This window comes from Zeus faber (genome assembly GCF_960531495.2).
Source record: "Zeus faber genome assembly, chromosome: 12".
NCBI lineage: Eukaryota > Metazoa > Chordata > Actinopteri > Zeiformes > Zeidae > Zeus > Zeus faber.
In genome coordinates this window covers 8,656,472-8,677,259 of record NC_137196.1, presented here as the reverse complement: position 1 = coordinate 8,677,259, position 20,788 = coordinate 8,656,472, and the positions used below count along the sequence as shown (strand labels likewise).

Here is a 20,788-nt window from a genome sequence, read left to right as displayed (position 1 = left end):
AAGAAAAAATCATCAAGTATTGCTTTTTTGCTCAAAGGCAGGTGGAAGAAGGCGCACTTCGCAATAAATGCCATTTTAAATATCATCTTTTTTTGTTGCATTGGCTGGACTAATGCACCTGAAACACCCCGCAATTCACTCTCATCCGGTATTGTATTTTGCGCTTTTAACAGTTTGGTTTGCATTTTTTGGGTTCATCACAGATTGCATATAGTTACAAAAAGAGATCTGCCTGAAAGCCAAACAGCGTAGGCAACCTAAGTGCTACCAATTGAAGAGATTATAAACCTCAGCACACGGCTCGTTTATGCGGGCTCCAGATAAGAGGTTTCTGAACAGGATGTGGCGCTTTTTGTTTTTTTTTGTGATACCGACAAGTGGGAAAACTTTGATAAATTAAACTGAATAGCCGGAGATGCCCATCGGAGATTTTGGGAAACTGATCTGTGAAACGGGATGACTTTCTTTTGATGTGTCATTGGGCTCCATGGTGTCGGCGCCACCTGACACGGTGCGGAGGCAGAGCCAGGCCAGTGGGACGCTCGCATTTCGGGAGCGTTTTTTTGTTGTTGTTGTTGTTGTTGTTGTTGTTTTACGACGTAAGATCAAAACACAAAAACATTTTGGTGGATGGTGAAGATGTGAAGTCATGGAATTAAAAAGCGAACAGGTACAAGGACAACACGGTCATAAGAGCCAGAGCTTTCCTATGATTCATTCGAGGTTTGGAGTAACGCAAGGGTGGTGATGAAAGGAAGGGAGACCGTTGACCGTAAGAAAAAATGTCAGCTGAGAGTGAGTCCTCAAATGGAATGTATCTTGAATTTCAATTTTAAAAATGGATTTAACCTTAATTGATGCACATGGTCTTAGGGTTGGGCCATGTATGCCAGTATTTCTTGAAAAATTCCTTAATATTGATAATTTGACAATATTTTTGGGATGACTGGTAGTTCTCTCATAATATATTTACACACAAGTAACAGCCATTAGTAATGTCGATATTATGACAATGCAGATAGAAGTGCTAGAGCAGCTCAAACAGTCAATGAAGTTCAAACACTGTAATTGCATTAATTTGCTAGAATTTCTAGTCCAGTATCAAGATTTCGATATTAAATCGATAGATCGCCCAGCCCCGCTCTCCGACGTCCCCCATTGTTTCAGAAAAAGCTCAATGAAATTACATCTAATGTATCAAAGAGGGCACAATTTGTCTTCAGCCTTTTGGCCTCAGCAATCTTATACTCAGCAGTTTTAACAGATCATTACATATTCTCTTCCATCGGTGTCTCTTTCATGTTAGAGACACAAGAACAGAACACGACATGCAGAAAATACACTGCCTGGATCAATTTGCAGTGTTCTGCCATGGCATGGTTATGCTGTAAAAAACACAATTAGGTTCGCAATTTATTTTAATTAGGTCATCGCCGGTTTGAGTTTTATCTGCTTATGTTTACTGCCGCTAAAACTCTCCCCCAAGGAGTATGTCCCCAAATTTCACCACCACAGAGCATTTCAGTTTGTTTGAATCGCCAAGAAAATAAAAAAATATATATATGAAAAAAAAAAGTTTTCGATGTGAAAGTAAAATAATGCAGAAAAATGCTGTTGCTGCACCTCGTCCTCTTAATTTAATCTACATCCATCCTTTTCATTAGCACAGGCTTGCTTGTATCCCTTTCTATTAGGAAATACAAAATACAGGTATTTTGTTATTTGCTTGAAAACATTGTTATTTTATTTTTTTCTGAAAAAGAAAATAATTATGTTAAGTAAATAACAAAATGCATACATTATTTTTTATATCCATTTTATTATATATTGTATATACATTTTCAAAATTATATTATTTAAATTTTTTGTTATACATTCGAGTAGGGTTGTATTATAGATCTAAATGATCTCAACAGTATATCAGCAAAAGCACATTCATCCGAGCTTGACAGACAATGGTGTACAGTGTTTACCAACATGCACTATCTAAGTTGGTAAACTGCTTGCAAATGAGCGGTGGCTGGTGGTGCCTGGACTGCCTGGAATGAGTTCTCAATCCAGACTCTACTCATGCGTGGAGCCCCAGTGGTGGCATGAGCTCCCCAGCTCGTTATGCTCTGCAGAGACACTCACAATCTTCAAGAAATACCTGAAGACCCCGCCCTTTCAGGAACACCTGAATACCTGATCTTATCCTAGCTATGACTATTGTTCTTGTTTTTGTTGTTGACTAGTTGACAAGTTGCTATTATGACATAATGCACTCACAACATGAGTACTTATCATATTGCACTAAAATAAAAAAAACCCCACTTAAGTTCTAACGATGGTAAACAAAGTACACAATGTTTTAAAACAACTTTTTACATTTAATTTCAGAACTGGCTGTGTTACTTGCTATTTTGAAGATATTGATCGATGAACGTGAGCAGTTTTCTAAAAAAGCCACCTGAGGTATAGGGACTCTTGGAGTAGGTGTGGGTGTGTTTGTGTGTGTGTGGGTGTGTGCGTGTGTGCGTGTGTGCGTGTGTGTGTGTGTGTGTGTGTGTGTGTGTGTGTGTGTGTGTGTGTGTGTGTGTGTGTGCGCGCACACGTGCGTGTGTGCGCACGTGTGTGTGGGGTCCAGAGTCTTAAAAGGTCACCGCGGGAACACCAGTTGATACTTTACCATCATCGTGATGGTAATTCAACCAAACTGGCCGCGGCGTCGGCGCCGATACGATGCTGTGCATCAGATAGTGTGGATTATTTTCTTTGGGTGTTCCTTGACTCAGTATAGACAGTATACAGTACAGAAAGTGAACGTGTTTTGTTTTGTTCTTTTTCCTTCCTCGTATGTGTTCTTCCCTCCGCGGCGACATGCGGTTGGCTTGAGTCAAAGTCAGGAGGATCTCACACTCACAGGGACAGTTCAAGGGGTGGGAGACAACTGTGTACAGTAACTCGTCGACACAAACATCCCTCCTATCCTAGGGTGAAAGTGGTGCCAGCTCTTCTCCATGCTATTCCAAAAAACGTGACACAGTATATTGAGAGCTCAAAAAAAAGAATAAACCCCGCTTGATCGCCCCCCTGCCAACCCTCCCCAACCCTGTTCCCCCGAACAGTATTTTATGATGAAGTAATCGCCGTGTCGTCAGATCGAGAGACCTTCTCCCTAAATTCTTAAATGAAACGACTTTACGTATTTTTAAGTCGTTTTTTTCCGTCCTTTTTTTTTTTATTATGCCAGGCTACGAGGGAATGTCGCCAACGGTATCACAAGGTTTTCCACCACTGCCTTTGATACGACGCCGTCGCCCAGTCTGCGAGGCACGACTCACATCTGTGCCTTTTTTTTTTTTTTTTAATTTCTCATGACGAGCTGAATGAAATTAGCATATTAGTCACTTGCAATTACAATATTTAGCCAGCTGATCAAGTACGGCCCCCTCGGCAGCCGTCAAAGTGCCAGCCAGCGACGTGTGGGGATGCAGGTAAAGGAGACGGCGGGTGTCAAAACCCATCAGCTTCTTTCCCACCGCCCGTCCCAGTCTAACCTAAATGTTTACAAATGAAAGCCCGTCTAGAACGTTTTCTGCTTTGCAGGTATTGCGATATTTGTCAGAAGCGTTTATTTATTTTTGGTATTTATTCCTTCCCCCGCCCAGCTTTAAATGCAGTCTAGGTCCCGGACCCCCCCCCCCCCCCCCCAGCTCTCAATATACTGGCTTATTCAGCATGCAGGATGTGGACATCTTGTTTCTTCCTGCATGGTATTGTAACGACTGCTTTTCTGCATGCCATTTAAAAAGGCTTGACCTCACAAACACACACTTTGTCAATTCAAAGGTTAAAAAAAAAACCAAAAAAGAGGAAAAACAGGATCAAATCTTTTTTTTTTTTTTTCTCCCCTGACTTTGAGCATGAGTAGAGGCTTGAGAGTGGTTGGATTTCAACTGCTGTGGGCATGGTTACTTAATTTATGACATTTGATAACAGCCAACTGTCTTGGAGGAGAATGAGGAGAGGGCATTCCCCACCCCGAAACCAATTTTCTTTTATCCTTTTCATGGGAAAAAAAAAAAGAAAAGGCCTCAGGTAATCCAAACCTTGTTTTGCACTAATTAGGAGTCATTCTTGCGGCCATTTCGAATCTACATGCTGTGGAACCGCTGGGCAGTTTTAAATGACTAGCGAATTCCGATTGGATGGACGAGAAAAAAAAAAAAAAAAAAAAAAAAAAAGCCTTTGGCAAATCCCAGAAATAACGATTAATCTTCTGTATTTCATGCAATAAATGTCGTTAGATGTTGTCTCCTATTGCTTGAATCAATGCTGTTTGTTATAAATTTAACTCCCGAATCCAAGTCGCATCTGATCTCCTCCTAGACAGACAGACAATGATCAGACGAGCCCGGTTGAATGAGGGAGGGTGGACGTGGCAGGTTGGTTTCTGTGATGAACTTGAAAAGGTATGGAGATGTCATCATCAATGCCGAGTTTTTTCGAGAGCATTTTATTATAATTTTTTTTTTCCCCCAACGCCAAACGTTCTTTTTTTTTTTTTTTTTTTTTTTGCACATGCGCGGAGGAGTTTCGGACGCACAGATCAAGGATGTCCTGTCGGCTATTTTTAGCGATCTGATGATGTGCGTCGCCAAACCTATTTCTCGGGGAGGGCAAAACTCTTGTCGGAGGGGGAGGCTTGTTGTAAGATGTGACTGATGATCTTTTTTGTAATATGCTATAATTTTGCATCTGTCGGAGAGGCATATTTCAAATCGAGCTTCGCAGTATTCTCTCTCTCTCTCTCCAGTCACTTTGAACTACACGGTGTTTGTCATCCCGATCGCGCTTTATGAAATTGTCACTCTTCTGCGATAATGAGAAGTGAGCAACGATTTGGCTGCATACCCGATTTTTTTTTTAAAGCACCTTCGAAGCAAATCTTCCGCCAATGTTCATTGATTCCTATTAACAGACAATAACATATGCGCTCGATGTTCAGTGGAAATTTCTTCATCGGATTATTATTTTGACTTTTTTTTTACCTTTTTTTTTTTTTTTTCCTCGTCCGATCCACCGCTCGCTCTCCTTTGCTGTCGTCGTTGCTGGGAATCCGACGGCTGATTTCAAAAGAAGCGGGCGGTTCTTCTAGCTCCTGTGTGTCAGACACATTTGCGCTCACCATAGTGTGACTGACTCAGTCAGACGTCAGTCAGTTTGAACAAAGCTGTGCATGTTGCCAACTTGCTGACGGCTTCTGGGTGGAGCTCACGCTTGTGAAACTTGGTTCCGCATTACGTTCATCAATCTTCGCACATAGGCTGCTATCAACCTGGCCTCGCCCTTTTCCGTGCTCACAGTCGCGAAAATGAATGTCTTGTCCCGGAGCACGGCAGTCCGACTTTCTTTTTGTGCTACACATAACGAAATTTAAATCAATTAATTTGAACGGTGAGATTTTATTTGACCTCAGAAGCGGGGGTGCCATAGGGAAGGAGGGGGGTGCGGATACGTACGCTAAAACTAAAACTAACCTGACGAAAGTACACCACTGCAGCGAGGTGGGGGGGGGGGGGGGGGGGGCACGGATGTATTAAAATGTAAATGCATGGGTTTAAACTTTGTTCTGACTAGAACAAAATAAAAGCGGGATACTGGTTTCGCTTTTTCTCTGAATGGTCTATTAAATTCAATGATGGGCGAGAATTGGGATATAGGGTCTAACCCTCAGCATGAACTTCATTCATAACAATTTAAATGGGTATAAATATCAACCTTTGCACCTGTGTACCCATCAGCCAGTGCAGTAAACATTTCCAGCGAGCTCCACCAATCAGAGACGTAGCTGTCACACTTAGGGTTATGGGTAGTGTAGTCTCCATGACATTGCAACTAAACCAGACCTGTGATTTAGTTTTAGTTTTAGTGCATGTATCTGTACCCCCCTCCTCCCCCATGCCCCCCCCCCCCGCGCTTCGAAAGTCGAATAAAATCTCCCCATTCAAATGAATTGGTTATAATTTTGTTATTTGTATCACGAAAAAAGTTGGACAATTGTGCGGGATTCAATAGATGAATTTATTTAGTGACCATGAGCACGGAAAAGCACAAGACCAGGTTGCTACTATATTCTCCGTACGACTGCATGCTGCATTATCATTCTTTTAAAATAATTGATGAAATGATTTTTTTTTAATATATGAAAACAAGATTTGGTTTTTAAAAAGTCTTTTTACAAAAATGAGTGTTAAAAAATGGGGGGTTGTCTTATATTCGGGTCAATACGGTATATCGAAACCGGTAAAAAAAAAAAATTGCAGCACCAAACCACTTTGTGTCCAAAATGTTGCTTGGAAGCCGAAATAAATCAGTGTTCTTTTTAAATTGGAAAGTAGATAGGAAGTGGTCTTCACTACGTGGCCATTTTTTTCTCCTCCAAATAGATTTCTTTTTTAGATTGTTTGCCACGCAGGCATGACAGCACAGGCCAGACACCCTTGCAACATGACCACCACGACCACCAACACCACCTCCTCCTCCACCTTCCACCCACCCTTGTTGCTTCAAACCATCTCCCACCCACATCCACCAGCATGCCCAGGTGTCCACGACGCTCTGCAGTTGTTCTAACAAGGGGGCGCTCTCCTGCTTCTTCTTATCTTCATTGCCGCAGGTATCATGACAAACAGGAAGTGACCAGTAACTTCCTGGGAGCCATGTGGCTCATCTCGATTACCTTCCTATCCATTGGCTACGGGGACATGGTACCTAACACGTACTGTGGGAAAGGCGTGTGTCTGCTCACAGGGATCATGGTAGGTTCCCCCCATTCTCTGACTCAGAGTTGAGTACCGAAGTGATTCTCACTAATCCTTGCTGGTTAAAGGTGCAACAGTTGATACATTTGTCCGATTTGGTAGATCTCTAAACATTAAAACATCATGGTGGTGTCACAACAAGACACTACCGGCGTTTAGGAAATAATAGGGTAAGGGTTAGGGTAATGGGTAATGTCGTACATTTACAGTTCATATTGTGTACACAACAATGGTGTATGTTGTCCTGCTTGATTTTGACCCCTTTCACTCATTAAATATATACTATATTTATCTTAGGCAAAACATAGCATAGCATGAGCATAATGCGTGAAAGTTCGGTTTATATGAAATCTGTATGAAAGGGGCCAAAATCATGTTATCGTCATAATCATGTTAATCATGTTATATGAATCATTTTTGTATGATTCATATCAGACATTTTCCATATGGAGCAGACAGACATCGAAGATGAAGAAGATAAATTAAGGATAGCTATTCAACTCTGTTCAACATTAGACTATTAGACTAGATTTATCCATTTACGCGTACTTCTGCATTTCATTTGGTGAGGTTATGATATACTGCCGCTCCCTCTAGTGGTCAAATTAACACACGTTGTTATTTTAATGCAACAGAGACGGGTCATCAGCGATACAGATACAATTATATAACTAAATTATTTTCGAGTACAATTGCATATGTAGACACGCAAACATTTTTCTACGCCAAGAAGTCAACTCACTTCTGATTCTGTCTCGATTGCATTTTGATCCCTCAAAAAGAAAATAACGTTTTTGACTCTGACCGTGCCTTTGTGCAACAGGGTGCTGGCTGCACTGCTCTGGTGGTCGCAGTGGTGGCCAGGAAGCTGGAGTTGACCAAGGCTGAGAAGCATGTCCACAACTTCATGATGGACACACAACTTTGCAAACGAGTGAGTATTGAGTGCACTGGGTATTAATCTGTAGTTCCAAGAAACTACGGGTCATTTCTGCCACGTGTGTTGGGACAATCTCTTCATATCGTCATCTAGGTGAATTAGAGTTGTAGATTTTCAGAACAGCCGACGGTCTCCGACAATGAGACGATTGCGCTGCAAAAGCGGCCTCAGCTTGTCGTTTTTCTAAGGATTTTTCTGTTTCTTGTTTGACAGGTAAAGAACACAGCTGCCAATGTACTCAGGGAAACATGGCTCATTTACAAACACACCAAGTTGGTTAAGAAAATTGATCATGCCAAGGTGCGGAAACACCAGCGCAAGTTTCTACAAGCCATTCACCAGTAAGTCCTACTTTATATGCGCTTAGTGAACGATGCTGTAAAATTGTAATTTTGCTATGAATTCATAAAAAAAAAACAACCCTTCTTTACAATGAATTTTAAATGTAATTGACTGTACACTGCCAACCCTCCTATGGAATCACCAAAGCATGCCAAAAGGTTAAGATTTCAAGTATGCGTTTAGTATGGCTACCTTATGTTGATTAGGGTTGTTAAGAAAAACGTATACAGCACTGGGCACGTTTACATGCACAGAATGCTTAAATTGATGCTTAAATGGAGTTATCTATATAGTATATGTTGATTTTTCCCTTAAATACAGAAGTGGATACAGACTTGTCTCTCCATATGATCAACACTGTTGAAACATTTTGGCAGACCGCATTAATATTATTATGGAATCATCTTGTTGGAAACTGTATTTTTCTTCAGACTAATTTGACTAGTTTGTTAGATATTCACATAACTGGGTTGTCTCCGCGATGTCGCGTTGTCACATTATCTTTTATGTAAACTCTATGCTGTTGCATCCGGGTCAAGCTCCTCTATAACGCACACATAAAAAATAAAAAAAACCCTCAATTAAATCTGGCAAATGCCCTAATAAACAAACCGCCGGTCCAAGCGACGGAGGAGGCACGCCAACTGGGTTATGTTTTTTAGTTTGAGTGCACTGAGACGTTTTCATTCCACAGCCTAGACACTGAACCAATCAGGGTTGAAATCAGACTGTTCATGTGCGTGCAAACCTGCTCACTGTAACACGTGATAAACAACTGTACTGTGATGTCGTTCTATGGGTTTCCCAATTTCCCCTGACTGTATAAGTCCATATGATGTTCTCTTACACACACACACACACACACACAAACACACACACACACACACACACACACACACATAGGCCTGGTTCTAATTTTGATCATGAAAGTTTATTTTTCAGGAAGCTGTAACCTAGGTTGTGTATTTTGTCCGGATTTCATAAATGTCAGTGTAAACAAATATTTCTCTATTTTATTGTGAACAATGATGACAATGCTAAATTTTGCTTTTCTAGCCCTATGACTTCAATAGCCGTGATAGTTTATAGTTATAGCATAGTTTTTTGATTTGCATTCCACCAGGTAGACCAGTTATGCATGTCATGGGGGAGAAATTTGTCTCAAGCATCTAAATCTGGAGAAGGACTTATTTATTATAGTGTATTTATTGCGAGTATTATTGTGTGCTACTTTTGGTGAGTGTCCAATAATCCAGTAATTAATTTTGCTGCTCATAAAATGATGTTAGGTGCAAGGTTACCAGGATTCAGACAGACAACTCTTGGATTTACGATAAAATCATCTTTATTTTGCATCGTTTTTAGATTGCCGTCTGGGCTCTGCTGCTCATCACTCCCCGTGAGGTGTCCAGCAAACATAGGCATCCTTAGTGAGTTAGAAATACAGGAGTGATGATCTCGAATCCTCCCCCTCGGATAGAAGAGTAGAGACCAACAGGTGGATGCAGGGGAGGTGGAGGTAGGGCCGTAAAGGCAGCAAATAGGCCGATCCATGCGGCGCCGTCAAGTTGTCTGACAAAACTAGCTACGCCTCATATATACTGTATAAGAAAAGTATATTTAAAAAAAACAATAAAAATAATAGTTAGTTGCAGTTGATAGTTCTGAGGCATTTGTTAGAACCAGGCCTGCACACACACACACACACACACACACACCCACACACCCACTCACAAACACACGCGCACACACATACACCCACACACACACTCTCTTGTCAGTCTAAATGGTAAAATATGCTGTAACGGTCCCTCCCACCCCCACCTCCACCCTTCCTGCCCCCTCCCCCGTCCCCCCCCCCCCTCCCCCGTCCCCCCCCCCCCCCCTCCCCAACCTCCCGGCCCTGTGCTTACAGTGAGAGACGTAGCGGTTTCTCTCTCTCGTTTGGTGAATGTCGTGGGGTTAAAACTCTTGTACTGTGTTTTGTCTCTGTTTCGCTCTATCACCGCAGAGCTCAGAAGTAAGTTGAGTCTTCTATGTTTCCTCCTCCTACTCCTCCTGTTTCCTCTTCATCCTCCTCCTCCTCCTCCTCCTCTTCCTCCTCCTCTCTCCACGTCCGCGTTTGACATGCATGAAGGAAAAAAGAGCAATACCTTTTTTTTTTTTTTTCTCCATTTAATCAAGAAAAAAAACGAAAAGCATTTGTTCCGAGAAATGCTGGATGCCGAGTGGTGGTTGTTTGTCTTTTTTGTTTTTGTTTTAATCTAACTTCAGTGTGACATTAATCCCACCCCACCCACCAGACACCCCCCCACCCCACACCCCTCCCTGCCCCATTACGGCACCCCGACCCACCCACCCCCCCACCCCCCAACCCCCCACCCTCCCGCCCTACCTGCTCCGAGTGGAATGACACGAAAGACGACACATCAGCTTTTTTTTCTTTTTGGACAGCGGTCGTCCTTGTCTGGAGAGAGAGAGAGAGAGAGAGAGAGAGAGAGAGAGAGAGAGAGAGAGAGAGAGAGAGAGAGAGAGAGAGAGAGAGAGAGAGAGAGAGAGAGAGAGAGAGAGAGAGAGAGAGAGAGAGAGAGAGAGAGAGAGAGAGAGAGAGAGAGAGAGAGAGAGAGAGAGAGAGAGAGAGAGAGAGAGAGAATGAGAGAGAGACTGTGTCTGTGATAAAACGGCATCTTTCACAAGAATGAGCTTTTGGCGCTTGTTGGCCTGGCCGGCGCTACATCCATCATCAGTCAATGGAGTTTCCCATGCACCGTATAGATGTGTCCATGATTAATATAGCCGCTCCGGGGCTATATTAACCTGTATCGACAGAACTCATCCTCTGCTCCCGATGATATTGTGTTTATTCTCACACACACACGCGCGCGTGCGCGCGGAGACACACACACACACACACACACACACACAATAAAACAACAATCTGTTAAAACACGCCACTGTTTCCAAAATCGCCATCAAAAGGTCAGTGTGTTTCTGTTCCGTTTGTTATTGTCCATGGTGTGTGTCGTTCTTTTGTTTTATTTTTCTTCCTCAACGTCTCTTTTCAAGGGCCATCCCTTCCTTTTCTCAGGCGACACAGCAGAGCTTTTTCTGCACGCACACAGTTATGACATGTCACAACACGACACAACACAATCTTTTTTTTGTGTAGATTTATGAACAGTTGATACCCTCTACCCCCACGTGTTATTACGGGGGTTGCCAGATCCTCTCGAATCCCTCGGTCGTCCAAAATAGAATATAAAAGGAATAAGGGCAAATCACACCAGCTGACAAAAAAGATGGCTTCCCACAGAGCTGGAGCCGCAAATGAGCCGTCTTTCTCATGTGATCTACCGATTTACACATGAATAAACACCCTTGAATTTCATCCCGTCCCCTCGTTTTTTGCCAAACAGGGAGATTATTTCTCTTTTTCGTTTCCTTTTTTCACCGGCTGTGTGATGCCAGCACTAACAATGACACAATGGGCACAGGATGAATGATAACACTTCTTAGGATGCCATAAGATATATAATTATGGAGGGGGAAGCACATTGTCCCGGCGGTCGCAAAAACATGTCCAATGTAATACCCAGCAAAGTCATTTGAAAATCTATGTCGTACGTTTAGCCATTCGTTTTTTTTTAGGTTTTTTTTACAGTTTATCATTGGCAAGCCCCATCCTTTTTCTGTGACACACACACACACTCCATCAGAAACACATTTGTTACGAGACACACACAACCCCACACACACACACACACACACACACACACACACACACACCCTCTCACATCTCATTGCAAGGGCAGAAAGTCACTCACAAGCACTGCACCGCTTACTGAATGACTATTGTGTACTGCATATCTGACGGCCTGCCACAAGCTGTGTGCAGCACCGAGAGAAAGCATGATGTCTCCATTGTTTTTGTTTTTTTTTAAGATCAACTTTTTTTGCTCAGGCAGAGACAGTTTAACGGTGTATGACATGGATGTTTTTTAAGATTGAGGTTGTCTTCATATGAGAGTCGATTTCTGGAAGTAAGTTTCAAAGCGTCAAGTGTCAACATAATAAGATATTGTCCTCGACCTCATATGAAGCAACTCATCTTTATTAAAAAACACATTTCTCACGTTAAATGTTTGCTGAGAAAAAAATAAATGAGATTGTCAACCTTGATGAATACACCATGTACATGCATATATAAGTATTTTCTTCCTCCAGAATGACCACGGTACGCTTCCATACATTTTGCATGTTTTGGTTGGAATTGCACCAACAAAGACTGGGAATGTGTGTATACAATTATTCTACATATATAGTTACTATGCATGCAGGCTGCTCTCTCTCTCTCTCTCTCTCTCTCTCTCTCTCTCTCTCTCTCTCTCTCTCTCTCTCTCTCACTTAATGTCATGAAACAGAGAGCCCTCCTGACGAAAGATGTTTTTGCTGTTTCTTTCCAACTGGCCCTCTCCTCCCTCAACATAAACCCCTGACGTCCTCCCACTCTCCTCACCCTTCCTCCTCCTCCTCTGTTGTTATATCCTCCCCTCTTCCTCCTCTTGTCCTCACCTGTTAACCCCGCCCCCTTCCGCTCGCCTCTCCCTCGCCCCCTGCTACTCCGACCTTCCTGAACCCTTTAACCAGACTGCGCAGTGTGAAGATGGAGCAGAGGAAACTCAACGATCAGGCCAACACCTTGGTGGACCTGGCAAAGGTAAGGCTCGCTCAAGGCTTGCTCATTTAACTGCTTGGGGCAAATTATTATTCTCTTATTGTAGTAGGGTGGCTGTACAGGGACGGTTTAAATCAAATGGTATTCACAAATAATCAAGAAATTGACCCATTCACATGCCTTTTGTGCCATAGCAAGAAGGCATTAGTAGGCTACCTTTTATGGTGTGTAACTTGCAGAGCTAGTTCTGTCAGACAACTTGACATCGCCACATGCCTCCACGCCCTTATGGACCGGCCTGTTGAAGCAGCCAATCCCTCTGCCCTACCTGCTTTACTGGCTGCTTGCTTGCTGTGTTGCTGCCCTCCCTCCACCTCCCCTGCATCGGCCTGTCGGGCTCTACTCTTCTATCTAATGGGGGGATTTGAGCTCATCACTCCTATGTTTCTAGCTCATTAAGTGTACCCTATGTATGACGAACACTTAGCCATGATTTGAAATTATTTCAGAACTAATATGCCTAGTTTAAGAGCTTCCACTAAGAAAATACAGTCCACAACAAAGTACTATAGCTCACATTGCAACTGCAAATTACAAATTTGCCCTAAAAATAAACTTTGCCCTACATATGACAAACTTATTTATTGTTATTAATGTGAAATCTGACATATCGGCATTGATCTATTCAAGTCTTCCATTGTAGTTTCTGTGTATCTGCCAAAAGTTGTAATAGGCTTCAGGCATTGAAATTTTATAAATACCTTTGAATAGCCTAAATATTATGTGTACAACCAGTGCAAACTCTTTTATCTGCTTCTGATATTGTTGAATAACACTGGCCTTTGTATTCATACACTAAGGTGTCATAAAATTGTCAAAACGGGGACATGTTATATTTCAGAAGATTCCCCGGGACACTGGCACCCTATCTTAAAAATGTGGGACTGTATCGGAGAAACTGGGACGTCTGGTCACCCCTACCCGTGGACGGATTGCGGATCTGCCCTCATTAGTTCCCTGGCACCGCTGCAGAAGTATATTCTGATGAGCAAGACTAAATCTATTTCGTTTGAGCCCAGGGCTAAGAGAAAATAAAGAAAAAAAGAAAAATTCCGCTCTCTTTCACTCTCTTAGTGGAAAAGTTGCTAGTCGACAGAATCAAACTCCCAAGTCCCGAGTCTTGAGAAATAAAAAACTTAAGTGACCGTGCATGCTTTTCCGACGCCACAATGGACCACAACAGAGTGAAGGCCAACGAAACCCATTGTTTTAGGGTAGAAGGATACATCATTTTGATGTATAGCTCTTATCAAACATCAAAATCGGTTTAATGTCGCTTCACGTTGGAATCTCCCTGGCAGAACTGTACAAATACAGTATACGTCATAACTGATGATCTTCTCCGGGCTGCTTTTATGGAGGTCAGCTGACCTACCGGCGCGGGGAGTTCAAAGGCAGGGTAGACGGCCGAAGCCTTGTTTGATGTGGATGGCATTTACACTCCCGTTGTCTACTTTTAAAGGTTTTAAAGCTGCGTCCTTTAATGTGTGTTTACTTGCCCTTCCGCCGCTCGCCGGTCACATCCCCCTGTGCACATTCTACTCCAGCTCAACTTGTGTCTGCATCTTAGTGCCCTGTTATTTCTTCTTGATAAATATAAAGGAAGAGGTAAGCATATCTCTTAAGCATGATTAATAATAATTTATAAGTCATTGTATAGCAAGCTGCAAATGTCCACATGATATATTTGTGCATTTTTTAACAACGGTTTGCTACTATTTGTGTTATCTTTTGGCTTGTAATCAGTATGATCATTGAATAACGGTGCTGAATAGAGCAGGTCTGGAAGGCCAGTGGCGTTTTATCTCTCTAGTTTGAACCGGCCCGAGATAATGAGCTGGCTGATATTTTATGTTAATGCTGCAAAATGATGTATTATTGTGAGTTAGAGCCTGTCTGGTCATTTGGATGCTGCGTCCTTTTTGTAATGAATTACTGTCTTGACCTCACCATGGTTGTTTTGATTCATAATGTTGTCCTGCTTGCTCTGAATTTGGCCCCAAACCATTTTCCGTGGCTTTCAATCACACGCGTCTGATCGGAAAGCAGTCTTAAAAAGCACTGTGATGTCATTTTCTTTACATTTTAGTTTGCATGAGTATAATGTACTTTCATTTTATAGATGTATTTATTCTGTATACAGGAATAATCAAATACAATTCTGACTGACAGCTCTTGATTTACTTTTACATTTACATTTACATTTTGTCATTTAGCAGACGCTTTTAAATGATCTTTATTTATTATGTGTTGTTTGAGTTTGGTGTCTGGGCTCTACTGCTCATCACTCCTGACGAGGGTTTACACCAAACATAGGTGAACTTAACTAGAAACATTGGATAGAAGAGAGGAGCACAAAAGGTGGATGCAGGGGAAGTGGAGAGAGCACAGCAACGCGGCAAACAAGCAGCCAGCAAAGCAGGTAGAGCAGGAGCGGCTGGCTGCTTAAAAAGGCCGGTCCATAAGGGTGTGGAAGAATGTGGCGTTGTCAAGTTGTCTGACAGAACTAGCTCCGCAATATTAAATGATACGGGTACATTTTTACATACTTTACTCCGACTTCCTACTTCACCTCCAGCCCACATCAGGCCCCACATACAACTACAACTGAGGCATTGAGAAATCCAAAATATGAATAAATAATACAATTATATCGATAAATTGCAAAATAAATACACATATAAAAAGGTAAAATGTTTGGATTAAACCCCGCCCCATCCATCTTAACACAAAACCCTGCTGTCAATGAGAAGACCCAGGAGGCAAGCCTGTAGAAGTTCAAAATATATTCAATAACAAAATATATAACATTAATAATAGAGGAACAATAATACAAGACAATAAATAAAACAATAATTAAGACATCAATAATATTGACAAAGGAAGCGTACTTTATGTTATCTACTTTCACTGACCTGTGGATCTCTTTCCTCTTAACTTTCTAACTTATTTTCTTTATTTTATTTCATTTATTATTATTTTATTATTTATCAAAAATTAAAGAAAAATCTCTAACTTTACTCGTCAACGCTAGTAAAGTTAGTAGTTTTAATTTATTTTATTTCTAGAGAAGGATTAGCTGTGACTGTGACATACAGTGGTTTGATACCTTGAATAAATGTACTTATCGTAAGTCGCTTTGGACAAAATGATCTGATCAATGACGTAATGTATGTAAACTTCTGTCTGCTAACCCCCACTTTTTCCATCTTCACACTGTCCTGATCTTCCTGACCCCCAAACCCACTTTCCATCATCAGACACAGAACGTGATGTACGACCTGGTGTCGGAGTTGCAGGAACGCAGCGAGGAGCTGGATAAGCGCATCGGCACGCTGGAGGACAAGCTGGACTCGGTAACGGGCAGCCTGCAGGCGCTGCCCTGCCTCATCTCCCAAGCCATAACGCAGCAGCAGCAGGACTTCCTGGACGGCTTCGTCTACCGCTTCAGGCCGGCGTCGCTAGGGTCCGAGCGCTCTGAGCGCTCCTGGACTTCCACCGCCCGGCGGCGCCGCTCGCCCTCCACGGCGCCGCACACCTCCTCCGACAGCGGATAGCCGAGGACCGCGCTCTCTCTCTCACACTCTCGCGCTCTCTCCCAGACCCACCTGCCGCATCGCCTCACTTCAAAGTCTCACCGGGAAACCCTCCTTCCCTTAAAAGAGAGAGTAAAAAAAACAACCCGATCTTAAGCCCCTCCTGGATCCCCGACCCCCTGACCCGCCTCACGATTCTCTCCCTAATGTCCATCCCCCTCTGTGACTGGATCAGAGCTATTCCGAAAGACCAGAGGGAAGCAAATTAAGACTTAATGGAAGACACACACACACACACACACGCGCGCGCGTCCCTAAAAACAACTTTTGAAAACTTCGGAAAAAACCGAGATAAAGTAGAGATATGGTTTATGTTTTAGCCATTGTATGGCTGTTCAAGTTAGCTTTTTTGTAAAAGCCCTTGTATAGTTAAAAAACGAAACAAAAAAAAAACAACTGACAAAATGACTGGAGTTCAGGGTCACTGGGGTGAGAGCTGGCTATCACACCGGAGAGTCCTTAACCGTTTGGGGGGGGGGGGGGGGGGGGGCGTCCATCCTCCCCCCGCCCCCCGCCCGTCTGTCCATCTGCATCTACAGCTAAAGGGGAGAAGAGCAAGTCAAAAACATCGGGACTGTCCATTAAAAAAAGACTTGTGGGAAAAAAAAAGCTCTGACGCGAGACGGGTGTTCCGAAAACGCACAGGAGGAAGAGGGGGAAGATGAGGAGGAGGAAGTGGGGGGGGAGGAGGAGGAGAGCAAAGGGGGGATGCGTATGGCATAACTACTGAGTAGGAAAAATTTACACAATTGCCAACTTCAAGGTTTCAGTTTCCTTGTTCTTACCAAGGGAAAGTTGAGAGCGACTATCTTTTTTAGTTACATATTGACATGTGATTTTTCAGTGCCTGAATGTATAAATAGTAGAGGGTTATTTAATTACTAATTTCAGAGCTTTTTTACGATGTTAACAGTCTGAATACGAGCATTGCATTCCTTTTTCAGAAACATTCCTTTCCAAAAAAAAAAAAAAAAAAAACTCCCAAAATGAAAAATGTCTTAATGTATTTGCATAACATTGCCTCTCATTACACAGTAACTTTCACGGTAACTTGTTTTGGAAACAACTTTTTTTTTTTTTCTTCCTCCTTGTTTTTTTCTATTTATACTAACACATTTTGGAGAAAAAGGACAAAAAAAAACAACAACAACGATCTGATCAGAGAATAAGCGGGTCAAAAGGAAGAATGAGTCAGGTCGGGGTCTCGTCAACGCAGAGTTCATACTTTTTGCTCATAACGCAGCACAATAACAATATCTAGTCTCTTCTATATTGTTTCTTTATTCTCACCAGGACACAAATCAGAGCTTCCACTGGCCTTTTAGATACCGGCATGGCTTGAGGTTTTGGTGAAAACTATGGCCACGCACAAACACACACACACACACACACACACACACACACAGACACACACATACAGACACTCCAACACACACACACACACACACACACACACATGCTCACAAACCCACCAACACACACATTCTTGTACTGGTATCAAAGTGAGGACCCATGTTGCTGGTGCACTTTCAAACCAAAAAGACAACCAAAAAGTATAGTAAAACACACACACACACACACACACAGACACACACCAGGCTGGACTAAGATCTCCACCACCACTACACCGCACACCACACCCTTTGCATTGTTCTGCACAAGACAAAACACTTCTTTGGCTGGCTTGACGATTTTTGATTTCATTATCGCTTACATTGTTGTTGTTGGGTTTTTTTTGTTTTTGTTTTTTTTTTGTTGTTTTTTTCATTCTTTTTTAATTTCAGTTCGGATTTAATCTATGATTTATAGAGTTGCGGTAATGTGATACCGAGTAACAATACAATGCATTCCCTGATTCAAACAAAAAAGAAAACATTAAATAAATAAGACTTGTCCCGGAACAATCCAAATGAAAGTGCTAAAAGAAACGTTGATGCTCACAGAACAGTGAACCCCTCCCCAGGGGGAGAGTCACTTTTTTCAAAATTAGGGTGAATCAGTAATTTGTGAAAAAAAATATAAAAGCATGGATATAAAGTTTGGACGTGACGAGCGCATGGTGGGAGACGACAGACATGCGGTCCTAAAATAGTTGATATCCAGTTTATTGGTGATAAGCTTAAAGTCAATGGATGAATATGATCATAATTGAGATTTTAAAAGAAAGAAAGGAAATAGTAAACTTAATTCGTAAAGCAACAAAATAGAGAGAGAGAGAGAGAGAGAGAGAGAAGAGAGAGAGAGAGAGAGATGAAGCAACACAAAGAAAAGATAAGACCCCGAGCTCATTTTCAGCCAGATGTCCGTTTTGGCTCGTGGGAGTGGGAGCGCAGCTGGAGTGGGCGTCCCGTGATTATGACCTCATTGTCGATGTCACAGAGCGGTGGGGGGGGGGGGGGGGACGACGACAGACAACCAGGTGAACGGGGAAGCTTTTCTTCCTCTCACATATTTAGCTTTCTTTCCTGGTCATCAACGTTTTTCTCTTTTTTTTTTTCCTTCTTCTTTCAATCCAATCGACAACAAACAACTGCCCGAACGCCATTCCGAAAAATGTATATGATAACTCCCCATGCACACAGGCATGTACACAGACATGTACATACACACACGCACACACACAGACAGACAGACACACACACACGCGTGCACACACACACTCACGCATGTGCGCGCATGCACGCCAACACACACACACACACACACACACACACACACACACCTACCGCCATTGTGAAGTAAGGGGGTTATGCGAAGTGAACGTGATAAAGAGTCTTAACTACCCCCCCCCCCTCCCCCAAAAAAAAAAAAAAACAACAACAAAAAAAACCAGTAGGCTTTTCCTTCCTCGTAGAGCAGGCTTCCGAAGATACTTCAATGAAAAATAACCGAGTGACAAAACCCCAAAAAGGTGGAAAAAAAAATTTGTATACCATCATTGTTCTGTGTACACTGCCACATAAATGCATAATGTACGTAGTAGCACTGGAAATAAATCTACTTTTAAATGGATGGAAAAATGGGTTTTAAAAACATGGTATGTTTCTCTGTATACTGTACGATGTTCCTTCATTTTTTTGCAGGTGAACTTTTGTCCTAGCGAAGGAGAGACACCAAGGTCAAACCATTAAAGACTTATCTTCAGCTATGACCTTCCCTCTCTTCTTCCTGTTCTCTTGCTTTTCATCACTTGTTGTCGCAGCACCATCGGAATGAATCCGATCGTGCGTTGTGGTGCCGTCCATTTTCCTGGATCAACAGGTTCACACACACGTACACACACACGCACACACACGTTTTTTACACTGTGCAAAAACCCCAAAAATTGGATGCTTCCTTTGGAATTTACCCAGCTTTGTTGTGGATGTGGGGGCCTATACTCAAATATTTACATCTCTAATACAATTAAATGGAATTTATATTAATTTCAGCTCAATTAACCAAGATTTCCCATTTTAAAGGGGACCTATCACATTCCTTTTTACACAAGTTAACATAGGTCTCTGAGGTCTCCAAAACATTTTCTTGATTTTTATTTGTTGAAAATACCCCTCAGATTATGCATTCTAGCCATTCTAGCAACTCTATACCACCTTATTCCAAAACGGGCTGTTTCTTTTGTGGGTGGAGCCACCCTCTACCGAGGCCCGAGTTCTGTGAGTAATGGCTTTTGAGCGTGGCTTCCGGGTTTCATTGTATTTACTCCATAACTTTCCTGATTTCACCTTATCAAAATAAAAATCTGTTTTTGAACAAAACTGAGGCGAGAAATATGTAATCCAGTTGCTGAATCTTCACTCATATTAGATCTGCAAGGCCTCATTTCAACGTTTTTTCCGACCTTGGTTGCCGTGCTTCGAGCTTGTGGGAGACACGGACGTTTGGGACATGTTTTCTGAAACAACTGTTGTCCTTTTTCACAGTTTGCGTGTTAGTAAGCCCATCAGAGACCCAAATGTAGGTGCACAAGCACTGAAACAGTGAGGTTTGCAAAATAGGTCCCCTTTAAACGAGTTAATATCTTTGCAAAGAACATCACCCCCTGGTGGTCGGGTCTGGTTTTGCCACTACAAAGCTGTTTTGGGGACCTCTGAGTTCTAGCGCCAGTGTACTTGCAGCGAAAAAAATACCTTTTGGAGCCAAGGGACAACTTGGGAACAACAAGTGGACGAGAAGAAACTGTGATTTTGAGTGTGTCATGCGTCAAGCCCAAACTATCCCCCACTTTGTCGTGTTCTTTTTCATCAAGTTCTTTCCTCTCTTGAAGTATCCTGCCTACTTAAAAGTCCTCAACCTTTCGGGCCCCCGACAGCCGAGCGCGTCATAGCGGGGATCTGAAGGACGTCCCGCCGTTCATCCCTCCTTTCCT

At 42.4% G+C, this 20,788-nt stretch overlaps 1 protein-coding gene across 1 annotated transcript in view; it reads left to right on the top strand.

Annotated features, from left to right (window-relative positions):
* Positions 1–16,518, top strand: part of kcnn1a (potassium intermediate/small conductance calcium-activated channel, subfamily N, member 1a) — a 50,673-nt gene extending 34,155 nt beyond the window's left edge. Inside the window, exons 5-9 of the mRNA XM_080011397.1 lie at positions 6,662–6,803; positions 7,630–7,740; positions 7,960–8,087; positions 12,736–12,805; positions 16,084–16,518. Of these exons, the coding sequence (XP_079867523.1) occupies positions 6,662–6,803; positions 7,630–7,740; positions 7,960–8,087; positions 12,736–12,805; positions 16,084–16,380 (748 nt within the window). The 3' untranslated portion in view covers positions 16,381–16,518. The remainder of the gene's footprint in view (positions 1–6,661; positions 6,804–7,629; positions 7,741–7,959; positions 8,088–12,735; positions 12,806–16,083) is intronic.
* The last annotated feature ends 4,270 nt before the right edge of the window (positions 16,519–20,788 follow it).